This window comes from Schistosoma haematobium, chromosome ZW (assembly GCF_000699445.3).
Source record: "Schistosoma haematobium chromosome ZW, whole genome shotgun sequence".
Lineage (NCBI taxonomy): Eukaryota > Metazoa > Platyhelminthes > Trematoda > Strigeidida > Schistosomatidae > Schistosoma > Schistosoma haematobium.
Window position 1 is genome coordinate 76,243,084 of NC_067195.1, and position 22,075 is coordinate 76,265,158.

At 40.7% G+C, this 22,075-nt stretch overlaps 1 protein-coding gene across 3 annotated transcripts; it reads right to left on the reverse strand.

The window, feature by feature from the left end:
* Positions 1-786: 786 nt before the first annotated feature.
* Positions 787-9,456, reverse strand: AKIRIN2_1 (Akirin-2). Of its 3 annotated transcripts, XM_051212332.1 has the most exons (6): positions 9,053-9,456; positions 8,700-9,011; positions 7,800-7,931; positions 6,100-6,390; positions 4,021-4,092; positions 2,683-3,100 (listed from the first exon to the last, which is right to left on the reverse strand). In XM_051212332.1, the coding sequence occupies exons 2-6, from the start codon at positions 8,788-8,790 to the stop codon at positions 3,090-3,092; spliced, it is 597 nt and encodes a 198-aa protein (XP_051072504.1). In that variant the 5' UTR covers positions 8,791-9,011; positions 9,053-9,456; the 3' UTR covers positions 2,683-3,089. The 3 variants fall into 3 exon arrangements, with proteins under 3 accessions (XP_035587125.2, XP_051072503.1, XP_051072504.1); XM_035733443.2 differs by lacking the exon at positions 8,700-9,011 and having other exon boundaries at positions 787-3,100; XM_051212331.1 differs by lacking the exons at positions 7,800-7,931; positions 8,700-9,011 and having other exon boundaries at positions 787-6,390.
* Between the last annotated feature and the right edge of the window lie 12,619 nt (positions 9,457-22,075).

Below are 22,075 nucleotides of genomic sequence, written 5' to 3' on the forward strand. Positions count from 1 at the left end.
GAGAAGCGCATTCCAAACATTCTAGCATTGTTGCTCAGTGCTACCAGAAGACTCTGCATTTTGTCAGCGTCTTCACCAAACAGGACTATGTCATCTGCGTATTCTGAGTCGATAAGTGGACCTCCTGGTAGGAGATCAATACCCGAGAACTCAGTCGACGAGAATGTTATTTCCATCAGTAGATCTATGATGAAGTTAAACAAAAATGGGGAAAGTGGACAGCCTTGACGGACACCACTTTAGGTTGCAAAAGTAGATGACAGTTCGCCATAACCTCTGACTCGACTAGTAGTGTTCGAGTAAAGAGCCTTTACAAGGTTTATGTACTTCTGGGGTACGCCTTTCAATGACAGACACTGCCACAGAACCTCGCGGTCTACCGAGTCAAATGCTGCTTTTAAGTCGAGAAAGACCACCATTGTCGAACGCCGATAAGTATGCCTGTGTTCTAGAATCTGACGAATGGTGAATATGTGGTCGATGCAGCCACGACCAGGTCTGAAGCCAGCTTGATTCTCTCGTGTTTGCAGTTCACGAGTCTTAGTTAGGCGTCTGATAATTACCGAGGCTAGTATTTTAGATATTATATTAGTTAAACTAATCCCTCTGTGGTTGTCACAGGATGATTTTGACCCTTTCTTATATATTGGGACGATAAGTGATTGTGACAAGTTAGATGGAATAACGTCTAACTCCCAGATTTTAGCTAAAATATTAGTCAACCTAATCGCTAAAATTGGACCACCATCCTTAAATACCTCTGGAGCCAATCCATCTGGACCAGCTGCCCTTCCTCGTTCGGACATGTGCATTTACTGAAAGCTGACCTGAACCTCTATCCTATGCACATGCAAGTTGTGTTATGGTGAATATTTGAAAATCCATTGTTGTGATTGAATAATAACGTCTTAGCTTTGTTTAACAAACATTTAAATTTGATATTCTTAAGTGTATCGTAATCATGAAGAGTAGTTGCGACTAGCTGAGATCTGTTGTTCGATATTACAGGCAAAGGAACAAAACTCAATGGCACAGCGACTGTACCATAATTCTACGGTTTTGTGAGTTATTTTTTGTCGTAAAAGTGAGAATTGCTATTTGAACTTAGGAGTTAGTCTTAGCTTGGTTCCCACCAAGAACCAGGAGGCATTCTTTACTTACAACTGTAACCGACCGTGGAGAAGCATAGGCAGCCCACCAGCATTCTCCATCAAACTGTCCTGGGCAATCCTTTCCGTGCTTGCTTGTAATTCTCGGCACAGTGTTCTTTGGCCTTGCACTGTTCCGTTTCTCTTCAGGATTCCAAGTTAGCACTTACCTTGTGATGTAGTTTGGTGATTTCAGCAATGCATTTCCTGTCCACGTCCAACATCTTTTTCCAATTTCCTCTTCAACTGAAAGCTGGTTTGCTTTCTCCCTAAGTGAGCTCTTGCTGACGGTATCCGGTCAACAGACATTCAGTTTCTTACGTGGACAATTCTTTAGAGATAGTTGTACTATTTTGATGATGGTTGTAGTTCTCCAATTTTCAGCTTCGTACCATACAACTGTCTTGACGTCCGCACTGAAGATTTCGACTTTGATATTAGTTGACAGTTGCTTCGAGTTGCATATTTTGTTCAACTGTAGGAATACCGCTATTGCTTTGCCAATTCTCACCCTTACGTCACTGCATCAGATCCTTCTTGTTCGTCGACGGTACTGCTGTTCAGGTACGTGAGTCCCCACACCTTCCAGAGTTTCGCCACCAAGTTTGAAAGGGTCGGAGTTCTCCGTGTTGTATATGAGGGCCTTGTTATTTCCCTTTACTGCTGCTAAACTGGTTATCTCGACCCTTAATTGTTCGTGTGTATGGAATAGAAGTGCTAGATGGTCTGAGCTCAAATCGTCTAGTTGTCGATTGTATTCCGTGCTTCCCCTCAGATAGTCTTCATAATCCAGTCAACCGCTAGAAGAGTGGCAGTAAGCATTTTTATCTGACTACGCTACTCATTTTGAACGAGCCTGTCAGCTGTCCTCTATGCACGACTCTGCAGCGTGGTCCGTGGCATGAATCCTGTATGATGTTGACGACCTTCTATTATCAGTGTCCAAGAAGGTACTCCTATCCTCGCCGTCAGACGCCTCCTCAGTCGAGGGAGTTGAATTGTAGTGACGAGTTCCATTCCGACGGGGTATCTTCAACCGTTCACATGCACGTCCCTATCACAAGGTTTTCTGTTCCATATGACAACTCTTGACATCTAGACCATGGAGTCTTGCTACCAATTATGTACATATCTAAGCTCAGCATCGCGATCGTCTTTCACTGCATGCGGTAGATATCGCATCCGACATGTCTAGACCACTGGTCACGGGTTTTGACTATTTTACATTAGTATGTTTTTCCGGGTACTTAATTCCCATCGGCCAGATAAAGAAAATATCTACTGTACTTTTACTGCTCTTAGATTTTTGTGGCAAAACATATTCAGTGGCCCAGTCCTGCTACAATTACAAGCGTACCAGAAACCGTAGTAGGAGGCGAATATTATATCCTTCGTAAAAATATGATTAATTACAGATAATATTGACGATGATAATATTAGTAAGATTTCAAAGCACATATTAAATTACTATCTTTTATAAACTCAAGGGATTGGGAACCATAACTCTTTTATTCTAATCTAGCAAAAAAATAACTGAGAACGATCACATTTATTTACCAGGTTTACTTAATTTAAAAGGCATAAAACTTCTAAGTATGTTAACAGGCCTTCAAAATTATTCATCACAGAGAATATATGGTAAGAGATACAGAAAATAGTTGAGCATTGATCTGACAATTCCCATTACATGCAACGTATGGCGCGTACTAGCTATACGAGTACAATTATGATAAATTTTTGAAACACAAGAAACAATGTGGTTGGCAAACGCTTAGAGATCGGGAAAAGGCAGTTGAGGTTGCACGTGAGAAACAAGAACACAAGGTTAAAGTTCATCTTCAGAATAACTCAAGCAGTCCAACAATAATGCAGTACCAGATGGAAGGCAGTATATAGTTTTGGGGGATAGAAAATTCCATCGTGTGATTTACGTGACATTTCTCAGGACACATCTGGAAATAAAATCAAAAATTAAATGTTTTGAAAATATTACATTTTAAATTATTATCTGCGATTTGGGTCCCTAATTATGATAACGGTTGCACTTTACGACAGAAAGAATGCTCAGTGTCGGGAAAATTTTGGCGTAAAAAGTGGTCATAAAGGAATAAAACATTTTGTTTGGATGAATGTTTAGTCAAACTAAATTTAACTCCGTTTTTACCGATGAAGAATCCAGCAACGGCCTACACCAAGATTATGAGTATTATCTTTATATGAAAGTAAACTTAACAATCCTGTTGGATATCTTTGTAAAACGATTGGTTCCAACAATTTTCCGTAAATCAATTTACTAACCATATCTTTTTTATGCATGCTCCAAATTCTTACCAAAAACGAGTAGAATTTGTGAAAGTCTATAAATAACCACTTTGATGACTGAATTTCAAAACCAATGACATATGAACACCTTTGTTTGTAAAAGATAATCGAATGGATAGAAAATATGATTTAGAAGTTTTGGTGGTGTTTAAGTCGATGATCAATAGAAACCAAACAAAAGTGTGGGCTTCTGAGTGGCGATAAATATTTAGACGTTATCACTAATGAATCTAACGAAGGACAGGGTTATGGTTTGCTTTAGTGAAATTTCGAACCTATTTATTCATGAAATCAGCAAACAAATTTTCTGCGTGAATCCTTGCTTGGATTATTTCTTAAATAGACTATAACATCAAAGCATTCAAAAAGCCAGATTCGATAAACAATTACTTTGCCTAATAAACTGAACCTAGACATAGAGTTCAGGACAATATATGGGAAAATATCATTTGACTTAGAATGGGAAATACGGCAATGTTCAAACGAGAACTAGTTCATAGCCAACTAAAAAGAACGCAATCATCCTGAACAAATACGATGGAAAACTTACAACTCATTGGGGAGTTCTGAAATCGACTGTAGAGTTGATCGTGATTGAACTTCAGAAATGCTTCATATTGCTCTGAAATGTAAATGAAGATTCAATTGACAGAGGTTTAAAAAATTACGTTTTGTTTTAACCATGTTGAACCAGTTACTTTGAGAATCTTACTTTTGCCTCTTTAAAGATGTTGGTTCTCTTTTTACCTACGTCTGGTTGTTGTTGTATGTACCGTGAACGAAATATATACTTTTGTGGAGAACCGCCTAGGCAAAATACGTCTTCAAGTAATGTAGTTTAATATTTGACTGGCAGAATAGTGTTGACATAAAGTATCAAAATTTCATTTCAGTAGAACAGACTGGGCTGAACTAATATCACTGTTATTGTAGCACAAATCGATTGTATAAGGCAATCCGGATCCGTCTGAATGTATTTTTCGGTCTAGTTAGTCAAATTAGTCTCCATGGGAAATTGTTGTTCATGTTGAATCCCGAAATATGACATTCAGTTTTAAAAATAACGTTCTTATTTGAAATGAATTCCGTCTACCAACTTAACTTTTCACGTTAATTAATTCAGACTGATTCTCGTCCACTAACTTTTAGTGAATTCCTGTTTGTATCAGTCTATTCAATATAAAATTAGCCATTTGATTTTAAAACACCTTATTGTATTCATAAATTAACTATGATGATCGATCAGTCTGACAAAGTTTGTAATAAATAATCGGTATATAAGCCGACTAGCTTAAGTGTTAATAAATCAAGCAGCCTCGCTTGTCATATTAAGACTAGAGTTGTGAATAACTGGTTTGTTGTACAAATGTATTGAAAGTGTAAGTCACTACACTTTTCAGACGAATGATAATGTTGCATTTAAGACTAGTAATGATACGACGATAATCCACACGATGGTCTGAGACTTGACAGTCTGTTGCAACTACGCTAATATTTGAAATTTTTGAATAGAATACTGTTCTTTAAAAGTTATACATTCTCAACAGAATATAAACAGATTTGAACAAGCTGATAGTCTGTGGTTACAAGCAATCGAAAGTATTACATTATCTGGTGTAGAAAGTAATTGCCTACATACGTAATTCTTAACTATTCCCTAGACTGTCGAGTACAGTTTTAGCTTAGCCAAGTCAGAACAAGTAGGCTATTTGGCTTGATAAACTTTATCTGTTTCTAAACGTAAAAATAACAATTTGATTCGTACAATAGCTAAAGAAATTATAATCATTGAGTGGGACACACAAACATACCGACCAGTATTGCGTGTCTTAATGAAATGAATAAAAATGAGTCACAGTAATATAATGGGATAATGTCCTTCAATTGGCAGGTCATATGCAATAGAGATAGTCCACAGACACATCAGACCAGATTGACGTGTTGGGTGCTTAAAGGGCGATCTGATTAGTTAGTTATGGACATAAATAACATGTGGCACATTAACAAATAATGTTCCTGAATTAACTACGACTGTAACAAGAAATCTAATACTGAAGGTACCAGATGATTGAACTGATGGTCACACAGTGAGAAGGGCTTAGGCCCAACTGTTATGGAGTAAATGACCTACAATACAGATTTCCCATGACATTTAATCCTGTTCATTTTTTTGTCAATAATTCGTATATAAGCAAACTTTCATTTAAAAAACAACTTTTTCTTCTGACTAATGACCATTAACATCAGTTCATTGGAAGATCTGAATCGATAATCCAGTCTTATGAGCACCAATCACCCAGTTACATCTTACCACTACGTTCATCCATTGATGAGCATTCCGTTTACTAGACCGTATACGTTCTTTATTGCAAATAATGAAATTCTACTTTACGACAGATGAGTTTAAAATGTTGCTGCAGTTAACTAGACACTCAGTGTTAATGTTTGGTACTGAAGTTCCTGGATTATGAAATGATATTTAGATTCCTACATACACAGTCCCTTTGCAGGAAAAACATTTAAAATCAACTATTACTTTCCCTAGATTAAGCCTGCTCGGACAGAAAATTTGGAAAACAGAGTTTATATTCAAGACTAGTATACACTAACCATCAAATTATGAACTAACCTGCTAATTTACAAGATAATATACTGTCATACTCTTCTCGTAACTCTGCTTCTCGTTCTTTGATTAAGCGCTCACAAAGAGCCGTAACCTGGGGTAAGGTGAAGATCGGCATTGAATCGATGGTATGTGTAGGTTTCAAAGAAGATTGTGAGGAGACAACTGAGACATTCTCAAGTGTTTGGAATATCGGTTCACTGGTACGCAAAGGTGACTGATCACTATCCGAGTCTTGACTATCTGAAGTAGGTGACCGCAATGCCATGGATCGAAAACTACCACTGCACGAAGCAACTGATGCAAGAAAATATATGAAATAAGAAACAACTTTGTTTATAAGATAGAAAACTAGTTATATCTTGGCATGCCACGTACAAGTCCTATTTTATTGTTTTAGAAGTGAAAAGGATTATTCAACTTAATCAGGTAATAACTGCGACATCCAAAACCTTCAAACATAAAATGACTATTCTCAAAATATTACAAAGGTAACAAATACAAATGTCACAAATTTTTAAGCAGTTTTACAACATCGGATAGAGTATAACACAGTAAAGCGAAACTTTTTGGAATGATCTTGAATACATTTATTTTCGTTGTAACCATATCTACAAACCAACTTCTTAAGACATTTCCTAAATAATTAGTAGAATCTATAACTCCTTTATCGAAATGACTGCCGTGCAAACGTGAAGCAAATCATCAACCAATTGTCCATAACATTTAGCTTCTTAGTTATGTGAGTATACTTTTTAAAGTAAATGGTTAGCAATCGTTCGTAAAAGAATGTTTACTGCTGAGCAAAAAATCATGAGACAAATGAATGCTTCAAGATTTCCATAGAAGTATCTTGGATCGGCTGGGTAAATCTCATATTACGATCATGATATTTACTACATTTGGAACCAGTTTTAATAAGCAACAAACAAGCCATTGACTAATTTGTAGGTTATAAGAGAAAATTTAGAAACTGAAACTAAGTAAATAGGCCAAGTCCTAAACTTATACTAACCGTGAAACATTTATGTTTCCGTGGAGTTTTGTTCTGAGCTGGTCGACCAGATCATCCAGCTCAGAGAACACAGCTCCATCAAAATCATCCACCTGAGCTACGAATCACAATCTCAAAACATTTATTTAAACATCAACATTGGTATAAGGCGGCACCAAATACATATGCGCCACACAAATCACTCGATTTCTGTGAGGGCTGGGATACTACCTGGACACCCAAACCTAAGCAGGTGTTTTTCTTAGGGGGCCACACCCCGAGCCTTGAACCTGATCCACAAAACAGTAGAGCGACGTTGAGAGACGCAGTCCCATAGTAACCGGTGACCAATAATTGGTTTATACGCCATTTGTTCCTTCAGGATACTGGAGCCCATGTGCAACATTGGTTTGGAATCAAGGTTTTTCAACTCCCCAAGGTGGATCTTCCCTAATCAACAACCCCGTTAAGTGGTTGGGCATTCGCTTTCCATCCTCTCAACTTTGTAAACACTGTGAAACAGCTAGTTACATCTCATTAGAGTAAAATACTAACTGGATTATGAACAATCTGTAGTAATACACAGAACGACTAAACCTAGTATTCGTACTTATTTGTATTAGAACAAAAAGACCTCGCTGTCAGTAATTAGATGGCCACAATTTTATACACATGGACTGAACTGATTCCATAGATAAGAGTAACAACTCACCCACGTTTTCATCTTTTGCATGACCGGCGAATGTCGCAGTTATTGCCGGGGTGGGACCTCCAAGAAATCGTGGTATCAAACGACGTCGTTGTAGACGTTTGATTTCCTCCTTGATGCGCCGTTTCAATTGAGCTACAGAATCGAACATCAGAGACAGAAATTAGTGCAAGAGTTAACACGCACAAGTATTTGCTGATAGACCAGTTACAACCAGTTTGAGTTTTCTGGAAGACAACTAGGGAGAAATTAAATAGTGTATCCGACATGCAATCCTGACAAATACCATTTGAAGCTGGCGATATTGACGAGTCCTCAGTATGCCTTAATTTGAGCACTGGTGTTCGAGTACATCTTTAGGTTTATGGACTTGACTAGAACACCCTTCAGTGATGAGAACTGCCGAAGATCCCCTCGACTGATGGAGTTCGACGATGCTATTTGGTCAGGAAAAACTACAATCTGGAGTCGGTGTACTGAACTTTTCGAAGGGTAAAGCTATAATTAACACACCCATGACCAGAACTATAGTTTGTGAACACAAAAGGCTTGAAAACCCTAGTCAAATAAATAAATGTAGTTAGTATTTCTTTTTTAAGAACTGTGGTAATTGACATCTAGCACTTAGTCATAAGCCAGGATATCACTCAACTCATGAAACAGAAGTCAATTCTCCTAAGTTAACCTACTAAGTAGTGCTACCCTTCTATTGTTCTCTAATTGGGCAGGTAATGGCAAGCGAAACCTGAACCAGTTCTTGACACACACTAAACCGTGGACCCTAGTCAAAAGAATAAGGACCCCTGTCACTAGATGATGAAGGAAACAAAAAGCCCTATGATAACAAAAGCTGGGTTAATAAGTGAAGAGTTTTTCACAGAGCTTACCATGATGAGACCGTACCTAGTGTCCTGACCTTTATTTGCACATCGACTGAAATAATAAGCGACCCGGGGCTGACACTTGAGAAGTGGTGTGAGTACATAAAGTACATACTACACAAAAATTAGTCGACTCCACCGACCCAGACATTTTGTGCATTAGTTTGGTTCATGAATAATACCACACAGAAAGATACTCAACAACAGCAGAAATAAAACACCGGACACTGGCCAATTCGATTTATATGCTTAATGATGTGTGATTAGGAAGCACTGGCTTAATTTACTTATCCACACGATGTTTGGATATCGTTTAAGATGTGACTCCCAAACACTTGACAGGCAAACAATAAATTTGGAATTTAGCGAACGTACTTTGGGTTGATAACTCCTTCGGGATGAATGGGGATTCTGACGCTGCTGCTTCCGTGTTGCAGTTCCGAGTTAAAGCTTGGTATCGCCTTCTTTTGGAACAAGTCGCTTCCATGATGTCAAAGTTATGGGTTCGTTTAAGCGTAGCACATGCCATATTTCCAAACAATAACAAGTTAACTAGAGTTCACTAATGAAACACGCAACAAACTATGGCTAATATGTACGCCGGATGTCACCCGTCCACAAGATGGTTTGGCGCGAACTGATCGTATTCAATCTACAGGTTTACTGAAACAAAGACATGATCTTCAGCAGACAGAGTAGAAGTCCAAACTATCTGTACCAATAGCTCCAGATTGTGGAAATCAGTCAGGTTGCATGCGCGTTTTGAGAAATCAGTGAACATACTGACAAACAGGAAGAACCTCATGCGTTCCAAATTGAAAGCATAAACTGCTTATACATGAACGCCACGAGTCTACCAAACAAAATGGATGAGCTACGTGAACCTAGCAATACTAATAAGGCTCATCTGATAGGAATAACTGAAACTTGGATATCTTCTCAGTTCTCGAACCAGGAGTTAGCATTACCTGAGATGTCTTTGTTTCGCAGCGACAGAAAATCAGGAATTGGGGTTGGAGTAGCCGTGTACATACGATCTTGCTTGGAGGTACACCAAGTTCATAACCTGGAGCTTAACAATCTTCAGGAATCCATATGGTGCTTTGTAAGACTGTCAAGTACTTCGAGGTGTCTAGTCGGAGTCATATATAGGAAGCCCACCGCCGACATCGAGTACGACAGTCGTATGCTGGAAGAACTATCCCGCTCTACCCGTCGCGGTTTCACTCATATCCTGATTGTAAAGGACTTCAATCTCCCTAGAGTCAACTTCACGGAACATACGTATACTGGAGGTGAAAACTCAACTGAAGCACAGTTCTCCAACCTCATTGAGGACTTGCGATTATACGAAAATGTAAAGTCGGCAACTCGTTGGAGAAACAGTCAGACACCATCGCGCTTAGACTGTGTATTTACAAACGAAGGATTCCTAGCTGACAGTTTCTCAATCCTGGCTCCCCTGGGAAAAAGCGATCACGCCGTCATAGCTTTCAGTTTTGTCAGCAAAACTGAGCTAAGATATCCCACCAACAACTTGCGCTGGAATTTCAAACTGCTGAATTTGCCAGCTCTACAGGACTATCTGCAACAGGTGGATTGGGATGTTCACCCTCAACTCGATGTGGATACTCACTGGGACTTCTTACTGCACACTCATATGTGCTGCAAATCATTCAGTTCCTCAAACGGTTCCCCATAGCTATCAGCAACCCACAATCATCAGGAACCGCACTCTTCGCCTGCTAAGCCGCAAAAGGCACTGTTGGGCAGAGTACATACGAACTGACAACAACGGAGCGTACAGGCAATATAAACATATAAGGAACATATGCACGAAGGCTATAAGAGAAGATAGGCTTCAGTACCAGATAAAGCTTATGGACAAATTTGTCTCTGATCCTAAAAGCTTATTCCGTTATGCAGCCTCTCTTCGTCAAGCTAAAACTGGAGTTTCTCAACTGCTAGGTCTTAACGGCCCGACCAACAACGATGGCCACGCCGCTAACCTTCTGGCTGAACATTACTCCCAGACATTTCAACCGACCGACAGTAACTTTACTGATGATAGTTTCGTTTGCATTTCCACAGGACTTTCCGCTGTGAACCTAAGCACCGACTTGGTGTTCCGGAAACTGCAGCACTTAGGATTAGACACTTCTCCTGGCCCGGACATGGTTCATTCTGCCATACTGAGGGAAGCAGCCTCAATCCTGGCAACGCCGCTTAGCGTGATGGTCTGACACTCGCTAAGTCGAGGAAAACTACCGGAAAGTTGGAGGCTGGCTCACATCACACCAATTTTCAAAGGTGGTCGACGCAGCGAACCTTCAAGTTACCGACCTGTGGCTCTTCTCTCCATACCATCAAAAATCATGGAGTCCCTGATATGCGATGGTATAAATGACTATTTACTGTCCTTAAATTTCTTCTCACCCCAACAGCATGGTTTCAGGAAGGGTTAATCTTGAATTACCAACCTGCTGACTGCGTTGGACAGATGGACAAGCATCCTTGATCACAAAGGGAAGGTTGATATCATCTACCTAGATTTCTCAAAAGCTTTTGATAAGGTTAACCATACATGTCTTATCAATAAGCTCAAAAGATTGGGTATCAGACCACCTCTAACTGAGTGGCTCACTTCATATCTGAAAAATCGACATTTTAAGGTCAGGGTTAACTTCAATTTCTCTCAGGCTATGGAATGTCCTAGTGGGGTCCCCCAGGGCCCAGTACTAGGACCTCTTCTCTTCTTGATCTACATAAATGATCTTCCTCAACAGGTAACGTCAGACTTACTACTTTTTACCGACGACGTGGAACTTTGGAGAGAGATACGCAACCAAGACGATATACAGGCACTTCAGGAGGATCTGACTCGAATTCAAAGTTGGGCAGACGATGACGGACTTACCTTTGACACTTCGAAGTGTAAAGTAGTCCATTTGCGACATGTCGCAGACTACAGTGATAACCTAAGGAACTCCTCTCTAGTAGTATCTCGAGTCGAAAAAGACTTAGTAGTCCTGGTACCCTACGATTTAAAGTCTTCCCTAACTGTAACAAAAATGTCTTTCGAGCAAACCTTACACTGGTAACATTGAAGAGCATTTTTGGCCAGTTTGATGGAAGAACTTTCCACATAATCTTCAATAGTTTTCTCCGTCATCATTTAGAGTACGTAAACATAGTATTTCCTCCCTCACTCCAAAAGGATAAGGACACTCTGGAGCGTATCCAACGGCGAGCCACGAAATCACTTCTGGGACTCAAATTCAAACCTTATGAAGAGCGCCTCCAATCACTTAGCCTTTACCCATTGGAGTATAGACGTCTTAGAGGTGACCTTCTGATGGCTTGTAGTATCCCCAACACTTCTGGACATCCTCTCAAACACCTACTTAAGCTTAGTTCCAACACTAACCTAAGAGGTAACACCCAAAAACTGGAGACACAACATAGCAGAACGGACTGTAGACACAACTTCTACTCCTTAAGAGTTGTCAAATGCTGGAATTCGCTGCCGACTGAACTATTTCAGGCGGCTTTCCAGGAGTCCTTTAAGGGGAAACTTGATCTATTCTTAAGGACTAAGGATACCTTCTTATTATGATTTACCAATTTAAAGTCCAGTACCTGATAAACTTTCGCAAAATAATGTTTTTTGAAGCGACCTCAAAGATTGCTGGTCTTACGATAGGTCTTCACGTGATAGATATACGCTGATAAGCAGATATGACAGAATAATTTATCATTCCAGATTGCTGAAGTCTACGATAATCAACAGTAAACCTTCGTATAACTTCGTTAAGAAATAGGTACAAAACAGTAAATATTGGCTTGGGATTACCTCATGGTACACAGTTCTCACAATGATATTTTTATGCCTCTGATTGGAGAATTCCAACCCAATTACCGCCAATCCGTTATATCTCTGTTCACTGACAAATCTATCCTCTTCAGCCGTAATATTAGTATCATAGCTTTTGAAACTCGCATAATCAAAGGGAATCCGGGATGCTCGAAAGCATACCAACCTCCTGCCTTAGGTTGAATTTGACTCACAATCTCACATGGATGTTCAAACATACCGTGCCTCTGAACAATTTTCACGTGGATTTTCACTTTGCGCATGTTACGAATGAAACTAAGCATTTTGAAACTACTATATATATTTCCTGATCAGTTACTGCTGCTTCACTTTTGATTGACTTTCTAGTTTATCTGTACCCAGTGGATTCTTATTGTTTTCTTGGTAATTGCAGCGCGCAATAATCTCACTTGATTTGGTACCGAACCAACGTCACGTTGATCCTAATGGGAGAGTTGTATGGTAGTAATGGTTCCTAGCCACATAATCTTTGGACTTGGACATTACAAATAAGATTTATATTCAACATGTAACACCTAGGGAAAATCGAAAATGGTGGACGCGGTAACAGAGAATCGAAGTGACTTGGTTCAATAATTGGGTTAATTCTATTCCTATTGCTTATGAGCGACCCAAAATGATTGTTTTCCTATGGTAAATGGAGAACAAAGAGTAGTGATGGTACCCCCTTCGTGTTACACGAAAATTCAGATTTACTAGCTGGATCAGATCTGGCAAAAGCCGAGACTTTTTCAAACTATTTTAGCAAAGTCGACTATAGATGCATTATTACAAATGCCTGTCCTAATCACACCGTTGAGATGCCAGCCATAGGACCCGTAAGTATGACTAAGAAAACTGTCCTCCGATTGATCACTAACTTCAAACCTTGTAAGATACCGGACCCCAATGGGTTAAATCCACGACTGCTGTCATCTCTCGCGGAAATGATTTCAATACCACTCGCGACAATCTTCAACATGTCTCTTTCCCGCACTCAAGTCCTCAGAGATTGGAGAGATGCTATAGTCAGTCCTGTATTTAAAATGGTCAGAGACAGATCGTATCTAACTACCAACCTGTCAGTCTAACCAGCATAGTCGTCAAGTTACTTGGAAAGATAATTCGGGTTAAGTTACTAGATCACATAGAATCGTACAATCTGGTAACTCCCGGGCAACACGGGTTTCGAGACAAGCATTCATGCTTGACCATATATTGCAAGAGAGAATCGGACAGCAGCTTTAGATAACTGTCTGCCCGTCAATGTGATATTTATAGACTTTAACAAAGCGGTGGACAAAGTTTCAAACTTTGGGTTTGCGCAGAAGCTGTCGAGCTTTGAAAGAACGGATGCCGTACGAAAATGGATAGGAAACTTTTTATATGACCGCAACCAGAGAGTAGGGGTTAATGGGATGCCGGTCAAAAGTGACGTGCCCAAAGGTGCCATTTTAGGCTCCCTAATTTTTCTTCTCTACGTCGATGGACTACAGCCATTGCTTATGTAGTGGAGATTATTGTTTGGAGATGATGTCAAAATCTGGAGAACAACGAGAGGGGAAGCTGATTATTTTGATCTTCAGGCCAACCTAGACGAACTAATTAGCTGGACTCGGTGTTTGGGCTTAAAAGTTAATTCTAGAAACAGTGTGCTCATGTACATCGTACAAGTTAACAATTGCCAGAATATTACTGACGATACATTTCTTCTATGCGCTCAGGAACATAAAGACTACGCATTGAAGTGCAGCAGCTGCCAAAGGTTTCGCGCATTAGGATCACTTCGCCGAGCATTAAAATGGTTTGACATGCTGTTTAGAACTTTATATACCACCTACGTAAGACCGCTAGTAGAGTACTGTATCCAAGCAACTGACCCATGCCTGATTAACGATACCAACTCACTTGAGCGTGTTCAGTGTATGGGAACAAAATGAGTGAAGGGTCATTCCCAACTCCCTTACGACGGGCGCTTAAAACGCCTAAACCTTTCCCCTTATCTTATCGTAGAACTCGAGGTGACCTTATTTTGGCATTTTGTAATTTTAATCACGATTTGGGCGTTGATATATCTCATCTTTTTACTCTCTACAGCATTAATAATCTCCGAGGCCATATCAAGAAGGTTCACAACACCGCGACCTAATAAACCTCATCAAGTGGTTAATGACCAGAACGCCCCACCTAAACAAGTGGTATCAGCCCCATCAGTGAACATTTTCAAGGAGATGTTGAACATTCACCGGAAGGCAAACTTAGAGGATTAACACTGGTCCATCAACCTATTATCCTAATTACTGAAGACTGACACACCTATCATTCTGATTTAGTAACAACATTTAGATTTACTTGTTATTTCCTTCAGTTTCAGAAGGAACAAGATAAGAGTTGTACCGGGCCATAATCAAGAATGCTCCTTTAACATCCAAACTTATATCTCAAGGGACAAATCCTTTGGTGGGAGGGTGTGAAAAGGTTTTAAGTTTAAAGGCACTTATTATGGAGCCATCATTTGTCACGCACGAATCAGCCTTTCAAACTTTTCTGTGACAATATAGTGATATGATCGTTCTCTAGAATCGGAGTGTTATCAGTGAGGGAGACCAATTAACTAATGGGGTTTTTGGTATTTCCTTCATCCCAAAGCTAGTCAGAAGTGTCATTGGTCCATAAACGCGCTATTGTCTATGCTAGACTTAGTGATTAATCGACAACTTTTCTGTTAGATTAACTTGTTCCAGTTAACGAAGCTATCTTTGGGCACTCTCAGGACTCTAGAAAACCTAATGACAAGGCGATTAATTGTCGGGACAAGGCTTCAAATATTCCATCAGAACGAGAAAAACGAGGTTAGGCTGTCATAAACAGCGCTCTTCTCTGTAGTGCACAAAACTTCTTTGAGTCGTTTGTATTTAACGAATACATCGAACATGAAATTGATTATTTGTACACGTTTGTTTCCAACACATCCTCGTCGGTCTCTTTGTTTCTATTAGTTGTTTGACCTAATGTTATTGGGTATAGCTTACATACAATACACGTTCTCGTGTGTACTTAATGCAATACGATGTGAATTAGAGCTATATTATCTAATTCGGATTTCACTTATTTATGCCTGTTACCTTCAATGGAGCATAGGCCACAGACCAGCAATCTCCAACCCACTCTGTCCTGGGCCTTCCCTTCTAGTTCTATCCAATTTTTGTTCATTCTTTTCATATCTGTCTTCATTTCTCAACGTAATATAATCTTTTGTCTCTCACTTCTCCTTTAGCCTTAAGGATTCCAAGTGAAGGCTTGTCTTGTGACGCAGTTGGGCATTTTCCTCAGTGTGTGTCCTATCCACTTCCAGAGCTTCTTCCTGATTTCTTCCTCCGCTGGAATCTGGTTTGTTCCCTCCCATAGTAGATTGTTGCTGATGATGTATGGCCAACGAATCGGTGTCTAGCAACCTTCTAGAGGAAAATGACAAGGGTTGCCAGGAGTTGTTAACCCATTGTTGTAAGACGCCACCGATTGCCGAGTCCGATGCGTCTACTGCGATACTAATGGGTGCTTCGGTGTCCTGATGTGCGAGCATTGTTGCTTTAGCAATCAGTTCCTTAACTGTGGAGAATGCTTTTCGTGCGGTGTCGTCCAAATTAATGGATTTCGCATTTCCACGAAGTTGGTCGGTTAGCGGTTTCATGAGTAATGCGCATTTCGGTATGAAACGTCTATAGAAACTTACGAGGCCGTTAAACGTGCGTAATTGCTTTACGGTGGTCGGTTCTGGGTAATCCAGAATTGCCGCCACTTTGGTCCTAAGGGATCGGATGCCTTGAGCATCGATAGTGTGTCCTAGGAAGTTTAATGAGTCGGTTCCGAATTGGCATTTCTGAACGTTTACAGTAATGCCATGTTTTTGTAGTCGTTCGAAAACAAAATCCAGATGCTTGAGATGTGTTTCTCTGTCCGGACTTGCGATTAGACAGTCGTCAACATACGCATGTACGAAGTTCAGACCTCGAAAAACGTCGTCTATGAATCTTTGGAATGTTTGAGCCACGTTTCTTAAACCGAAAGGCATTCGCAAAAATTCATAGAGTCCGAAGGGAGTAATGATAGCTGTTTTCGGTATGTCGTCAGTAGCCATAGGGATTTGGTTATACGCTTTAATCAAGTCGATTTTTGAAAAGACAGTTGTACCTTTCAAGGTAGCTGTCAAATCGTGAATGTGAGGCAACGGGTAACGATCGGGAATGGGTTTCGTGTTCAATCGCTGATAGTCACCAGTTGGACGCCAATCGTTGCTGTCCCTTTTAGGGACCATGTGCAACGGAGATGCATATGGGCTATTTGACGGTCGTATGATTCCTAAGTCTATCATATGGTCGAACTCGTTTTTCGCTAACCTTAGCTTTTCGGGAGCTAGTAGTCGTGCTTTAGAGAATACAGGTGGTCCTGTAGTCGTGATGTGATGTGTAACATTGCTGGTTACACACGGTAGTTTCGGTTGAATTTGTTGTATCCCGGGATACTTATCGAGTAGTGGTTGATAGAGTGGGTCTATCATATGTTTACTTGTGACTGGGGATAATTTGCAACCAGTAAAAGAAGTTACGCAAACGGACAAATTAGTGTTCCCGTCTACTAGCCTCCGTTTGCGCGTATCGATGATCAGATTATGGTGTTGTAGAAGGTTCATACCAATAATTGGCATAGAAACATCTGCAACAACGAAGATCCAGTGAATGGGTTTGCGTAAACCCACGTTAAGGTAAACGTACCTTTTGCCATACGTAGCGATAGGTTTCCCGTTTGCCGCCTGTAAGTTTAGAGCCGATTCGTGAAGCCGGTCGTTGGGATTCGCTGGGAGAACGCTAACTTCTGCGCCAGTGTCGACGAGGTAGCGAACTCTCGTTGTCACATCTGTGACGTATAACAGACGGCTATGTTTGCCGGCTACGGTTGCCGTCAACGCGTGCCGGCTTGGAAGTTTCCCGAGTTGTTTTTCGGATCAGTCGGTTTCGTGTTGGGAAAATTGCAGGGTTTTCTGCAATTTCTGGAAGACTTTCCATACTGGTTATGATACCAGCACCAGTCGGGGTTATCTGTCTCTCGTGGTCTAGAGACAGATCGCTTACGTGAAATGTTTCTACGTGGTGTGCGCGATCTCTTACGGTCGGTACGAAGATTAAGATAACGCGTGAGTGTATGACGTACCTCGGTTATGTCATTCTGAGTCGTTTGAGGCTTTTCTTTGACTGAAAATACCTCGGTAGTAGATTTCGTAATTTCTAAAATGCGGTCGGCAGATGCAGCCAGTTCGTCTAAGGCGTTGTTCTGAAACGAGACCAGAACCGCTTGCACCTGTTGGGGAAGTTTGGACAAGAAAAGTTGTTTGAATAGGCCTTCGTCGAAAGTTCTTAGACCTATCACCTCTCTCATCCTTTCCAACATGTCCGTCGCAGAACCGTGTTGCAGGTCGATGTTATTAAAGAGTTGATCTAACCTTTGTCGATCGGTTAGGTCTCCTCGTTTAAGAATCGAACGTTTCAAGATTTCGTAAGGATCGGAAACATCACTAGTAAACATACTAGGTGTTACGTACCTGCTGAATTCGCGCGGTAGTGCCTTGACTACTGCGAGGAATTGTGCACGTGTGTCGATCACGCCGTGCTCGTGGAAGTCGGCTTCTGCGTAGCAGAACCAGGCTTCGATGTTGTCGGGCCAGAAAGGCATGAGTTGAAACGAAGGCGGGGACAAAGTCTTAAGCTTGAGTACTTTGGGTGTCTGTTCAGTCATGATGAAATATGAAGTACGATAATGAACGAGGGGAAAAATATATATATCCAAGAAAAAACACGAAAAAAGAATCACAATGTTTAAAAAATAAATAATAAGTCAATTATATATAAAAAATCCCAAAAAGGAACAGACTCACAGTTGCAATTAGGCGTACCAGATCACGTCGGGCTCACCAATGAAGATGACACAGGTATTCAGTGTTTGACAACGCTTCTACCAGTAACACCTTCTAATATGATTTGTACCCACCAAGAGAAATCAAAAGACAGAGTCGAGGAGATCGGAAGAGTGTATTTGGCGATAACCAATATATCGGAATTCTCTGATCTAATCTGGCTAGCGATTGCAGTAGCAGTTGAGCACAGCGTTACCAAACGTGATCTTCCAAATCTTCTCCGTTAATTGTGATTGGATTGGTGCATGCTGTGTTGTATCGGAGAATCTTGCTTTTCCCTTTGTGTGTGTTGAGACCTACTGCTGCTGAGGCTGCTGCTACACCGGTTGACTTCTGCATTTGGTGTGGTGCATGTGATGGAGGAGCCAGATCACCTGCGAAGTTCAGATTGTCCAGCCGCATTGTAGCTTTCTGCTGTATCCTATGCTTCTCCCACATGTTGACTTCTTCATGATCCAGTGGATCATCAGGAAAAAGAGAAAAGGTGAGAGCGAGCAACGTTGTCTGATACAGGTCTTTACTTTAGTCCAATCTGTCAGCTGTCCTCCACGCACGATTTTGCAGTTCGATCCATCATAGGAATTCCGTATGATATTCACTATCTTCTCAGTCGAAGAAGCCTTCATATTGTTGTCCTGTTCACGTTGTCAAATGCTTTCTCGTAGTCAATGAAGTTGATGTAAAGTGACGTAGAGTTAATTAGAAGTCTAAAATAGTTGCTGAACATTCCAACGCCAGTGTTACTATGACTCCAAACCAATTACAAGGGGGATTAAATCAGTTTTCATTCCACCACTACCCCCGTCACTTTGATCACATTTACGTACTTTCAGTCGTATGACACTTCTACTATACCTATTTCTGTTAAACGTATCAGTTAAATTAAATATTCAAATACTCTGTCAACAACGTTGGAGGGTTTGGACCACTGAAGTTTGTTTCTTCATACTGGAAATCAATTCCCTGGCTGTCATATGCCTAACATAGTTTCATCTAGACGTGGAACTCATCGACCATTAAGTTTATGGATATTTTGACCAATACAAATCGGTAGTGAAGAACATCAGACGGAAGTGCTAACAATGCTGATTAACGGTATCAACTTTTAGATCCCTCTGACTAACCGCAACTGTGGATTATGTTTGTCATATTGAGGTGGGTATTGGTTTCCTACCATCAGATCCACTTATCGGCTTAGAATTCGCAGATGACAGTCCTGTCTGGTGAAGACCCTGATAAAATACAGAGTCTCTTGGCAACACTTAGCAACAGTACCAAGATGTTTGGGATGTGTTTCTCTCCTCTATATGCAAATTGTTACTTCAGGACTGGTCTACCTCAACACCTGAACTAAGAATGAGGAGTAAAGTAGTCGAGCGCGTCGACAACTTCACTTATCTTGGAAGTCGGATCAGCCCTAATGGGTCAGTGTCTGACGAAATCTGTGCACGAATTCAAAAAGCTCGTTTGGATTTTACCGACTTATGTGACCCATGGTGAAGGGGGGATATCCGTCTATGAATTAAGGGACCGGTATACTGCTTGGCAGTTCGTTCTACTTTACGGCTGCGAAACGTGGCCATTAAGGGTAGAGGATACACGTAAGTTACTAGTATTTGACCACAGACGTCTTAGAAAGATTTCTCGCATCCGCTCTAATCACCAGGTAAGTAATAGTGGGGTTAGACGCAGAGTATTGGAGAGTGATGGCAAATCGGTTGATGCGGTTGTGAATCTTCATAGACTGAGATTTTTGGGTCACGTGTCACATGATCCTGGACACCGGTTACAGACATATTAATACCGCATTCTAGCTGTTATTTACTGATTGGCCGAAACATTCCTTTCCCTGGAGACGTGAAATTTCTAGTTCGATTCCCTTCTCCTACTGGGTTACACGTAGCCTAGCTAACTCTAGTTGTATCAGGTTATTGGTTATGGGTTCATCCTTATAAAACTGGTCTTCATCATAATCTGCCATATGATGGGGTGATAACTCTGGAATCTCATCAGATTTATGGTACATATTGGAAGCCATTTCAGTGGGTGTATCAAATTTACTGTTCGAAAGTTTGTAGGAAGTAATTTCGTGCATGTGAAATTCTAAACTATTCTCTTGACTGTCGAACCCAGAGTCTTAGCTTAGCCAAAGTCAGAATAAGTAAGCTACTTAGCTCGATAAATTTCATCTGTTTCTAAAACGTAAGTTAACACCGTTAGTATTCAAAATAAATAATTAATACTGTCTTTTAAACAAGGAAAAAGAGAGACGTAATTAACTTATGGAATAGTAACTACAGGATGAGAAGAATGAGTCAACAAAGTGAACAATACGTTATGATAAACATAAAACTGTGATTGGTGAATAAGCAAAGCACAGTCTTGACCATTATTTGCTCTTGTGTGTGGGATAAAAGTGCTAGGTGGTCTGAGAAGTTCAAATCGCCTAGTTGTCGATTGTATTCCGTGCTTCTCCTCAGATGTCAGTCTTCATAATCCAGTCAACCACTAGAAGAGTGACAGTAAGCAGCTTTGTCTGACTCCGCTCCTCACTTTGAATGAGTCTGTCAGCTGTCCTCTATGCACGACTTTGCAGTGTGGTCCGTAGCATGAATTCTGTATGGTGTTGACGATCTTCTCAGCTACTCACATCACAACGTCTAAGAAGTTTCCGTAAGGTTCTCCTGTCCACGCTGTCAAATGCCTGCTCATAATCGAGGAAGTTGAAGTATAGTGACGAATTCCATTCAAATGATTATTCAACGATGGTCCATAGTGTCGCGCTTCGGTCTCTGCACGACCGATTCTTACGGAATCCGGTCTATTCATGTCGAAGCTGTGTGTCTACTGAATCTTTCATCCAGCTCAGTGACACTCCGTTGAAAACGTTTCCTTCTACCGATGATAGAGTGATGCTTTTGTAGTTTTCACATTTGGTCATATTTCCTTTCTTTCGCATCTTGATGAAGTACCTTTCTTTCCAGTCTGTCGGTAGCGCTTGTCCTTCCTAACAAGTCTTCCTGAATAGAACGTGCGACACTTTCACAGTTGCTTCCATGTGTGACTTCCGTACTTCGACTTGCATATTGTCAGGTCCCGCTGCTCCTCAGTTCTTGATTTGTCTGATGGTCATCCCGAATTCTCCAGTCGTTGGTGGATTGACATCTTCAGCGAGCTCTGTATGTGCTACTCTGATGTCCAATGGATTCAATGGGGCTAGTCTGCTCAAGAGTTCTTCCAGGTGTTCTACCCACCCATTCCGCTGTTCCTAAATCTCAATGGTTGGCTTGGCTTCTTTGTGTCTGACTGATTGGTCTGGTATACAATACTGACCTGCTAGTTTCTTCATTTTATCATATGGTTGTTTGATATTTGATGCTTTCGCGACTTTTCCCTCTGTCATTGTTCGGTTTCAGTTGGTCCTTCTGATCCCCCACATTGTCCGGACATTTAGTGTACCTATAATTATTGTTGTTCTGGTTGTTGGAAAGAGTGTCAGTCTTATGACCTCCGAAATATCTTGGTTTTCTTCGTGAGGTGTCATAATTCTTTTAAA

Bases quoted from the DNA above. Each gene is read 5' to 3' on its own strand.
- AKIRIN2_1 (XM_035733443.2), bottom strand. From the start codon at position 9,206: ATGGCATGTGCTACGCTTAAACGAACCCATAACTTTGACATCATGGAA. The intron at 7,932-9,052 runs GTACGTTCGCTA...TCGATTCTGTAG, and splicing joins GAAGGAGTTATCAACCCAAA to CTCAATTGAAACGGCGCATC. The intron at 4,093-6,099 runs GTTAGTTCATAA...TTTACATTTCAG, and splicing joins ATTATCTTGTAAATTAGCAG to AGCAATATGAAGCATTTCTG.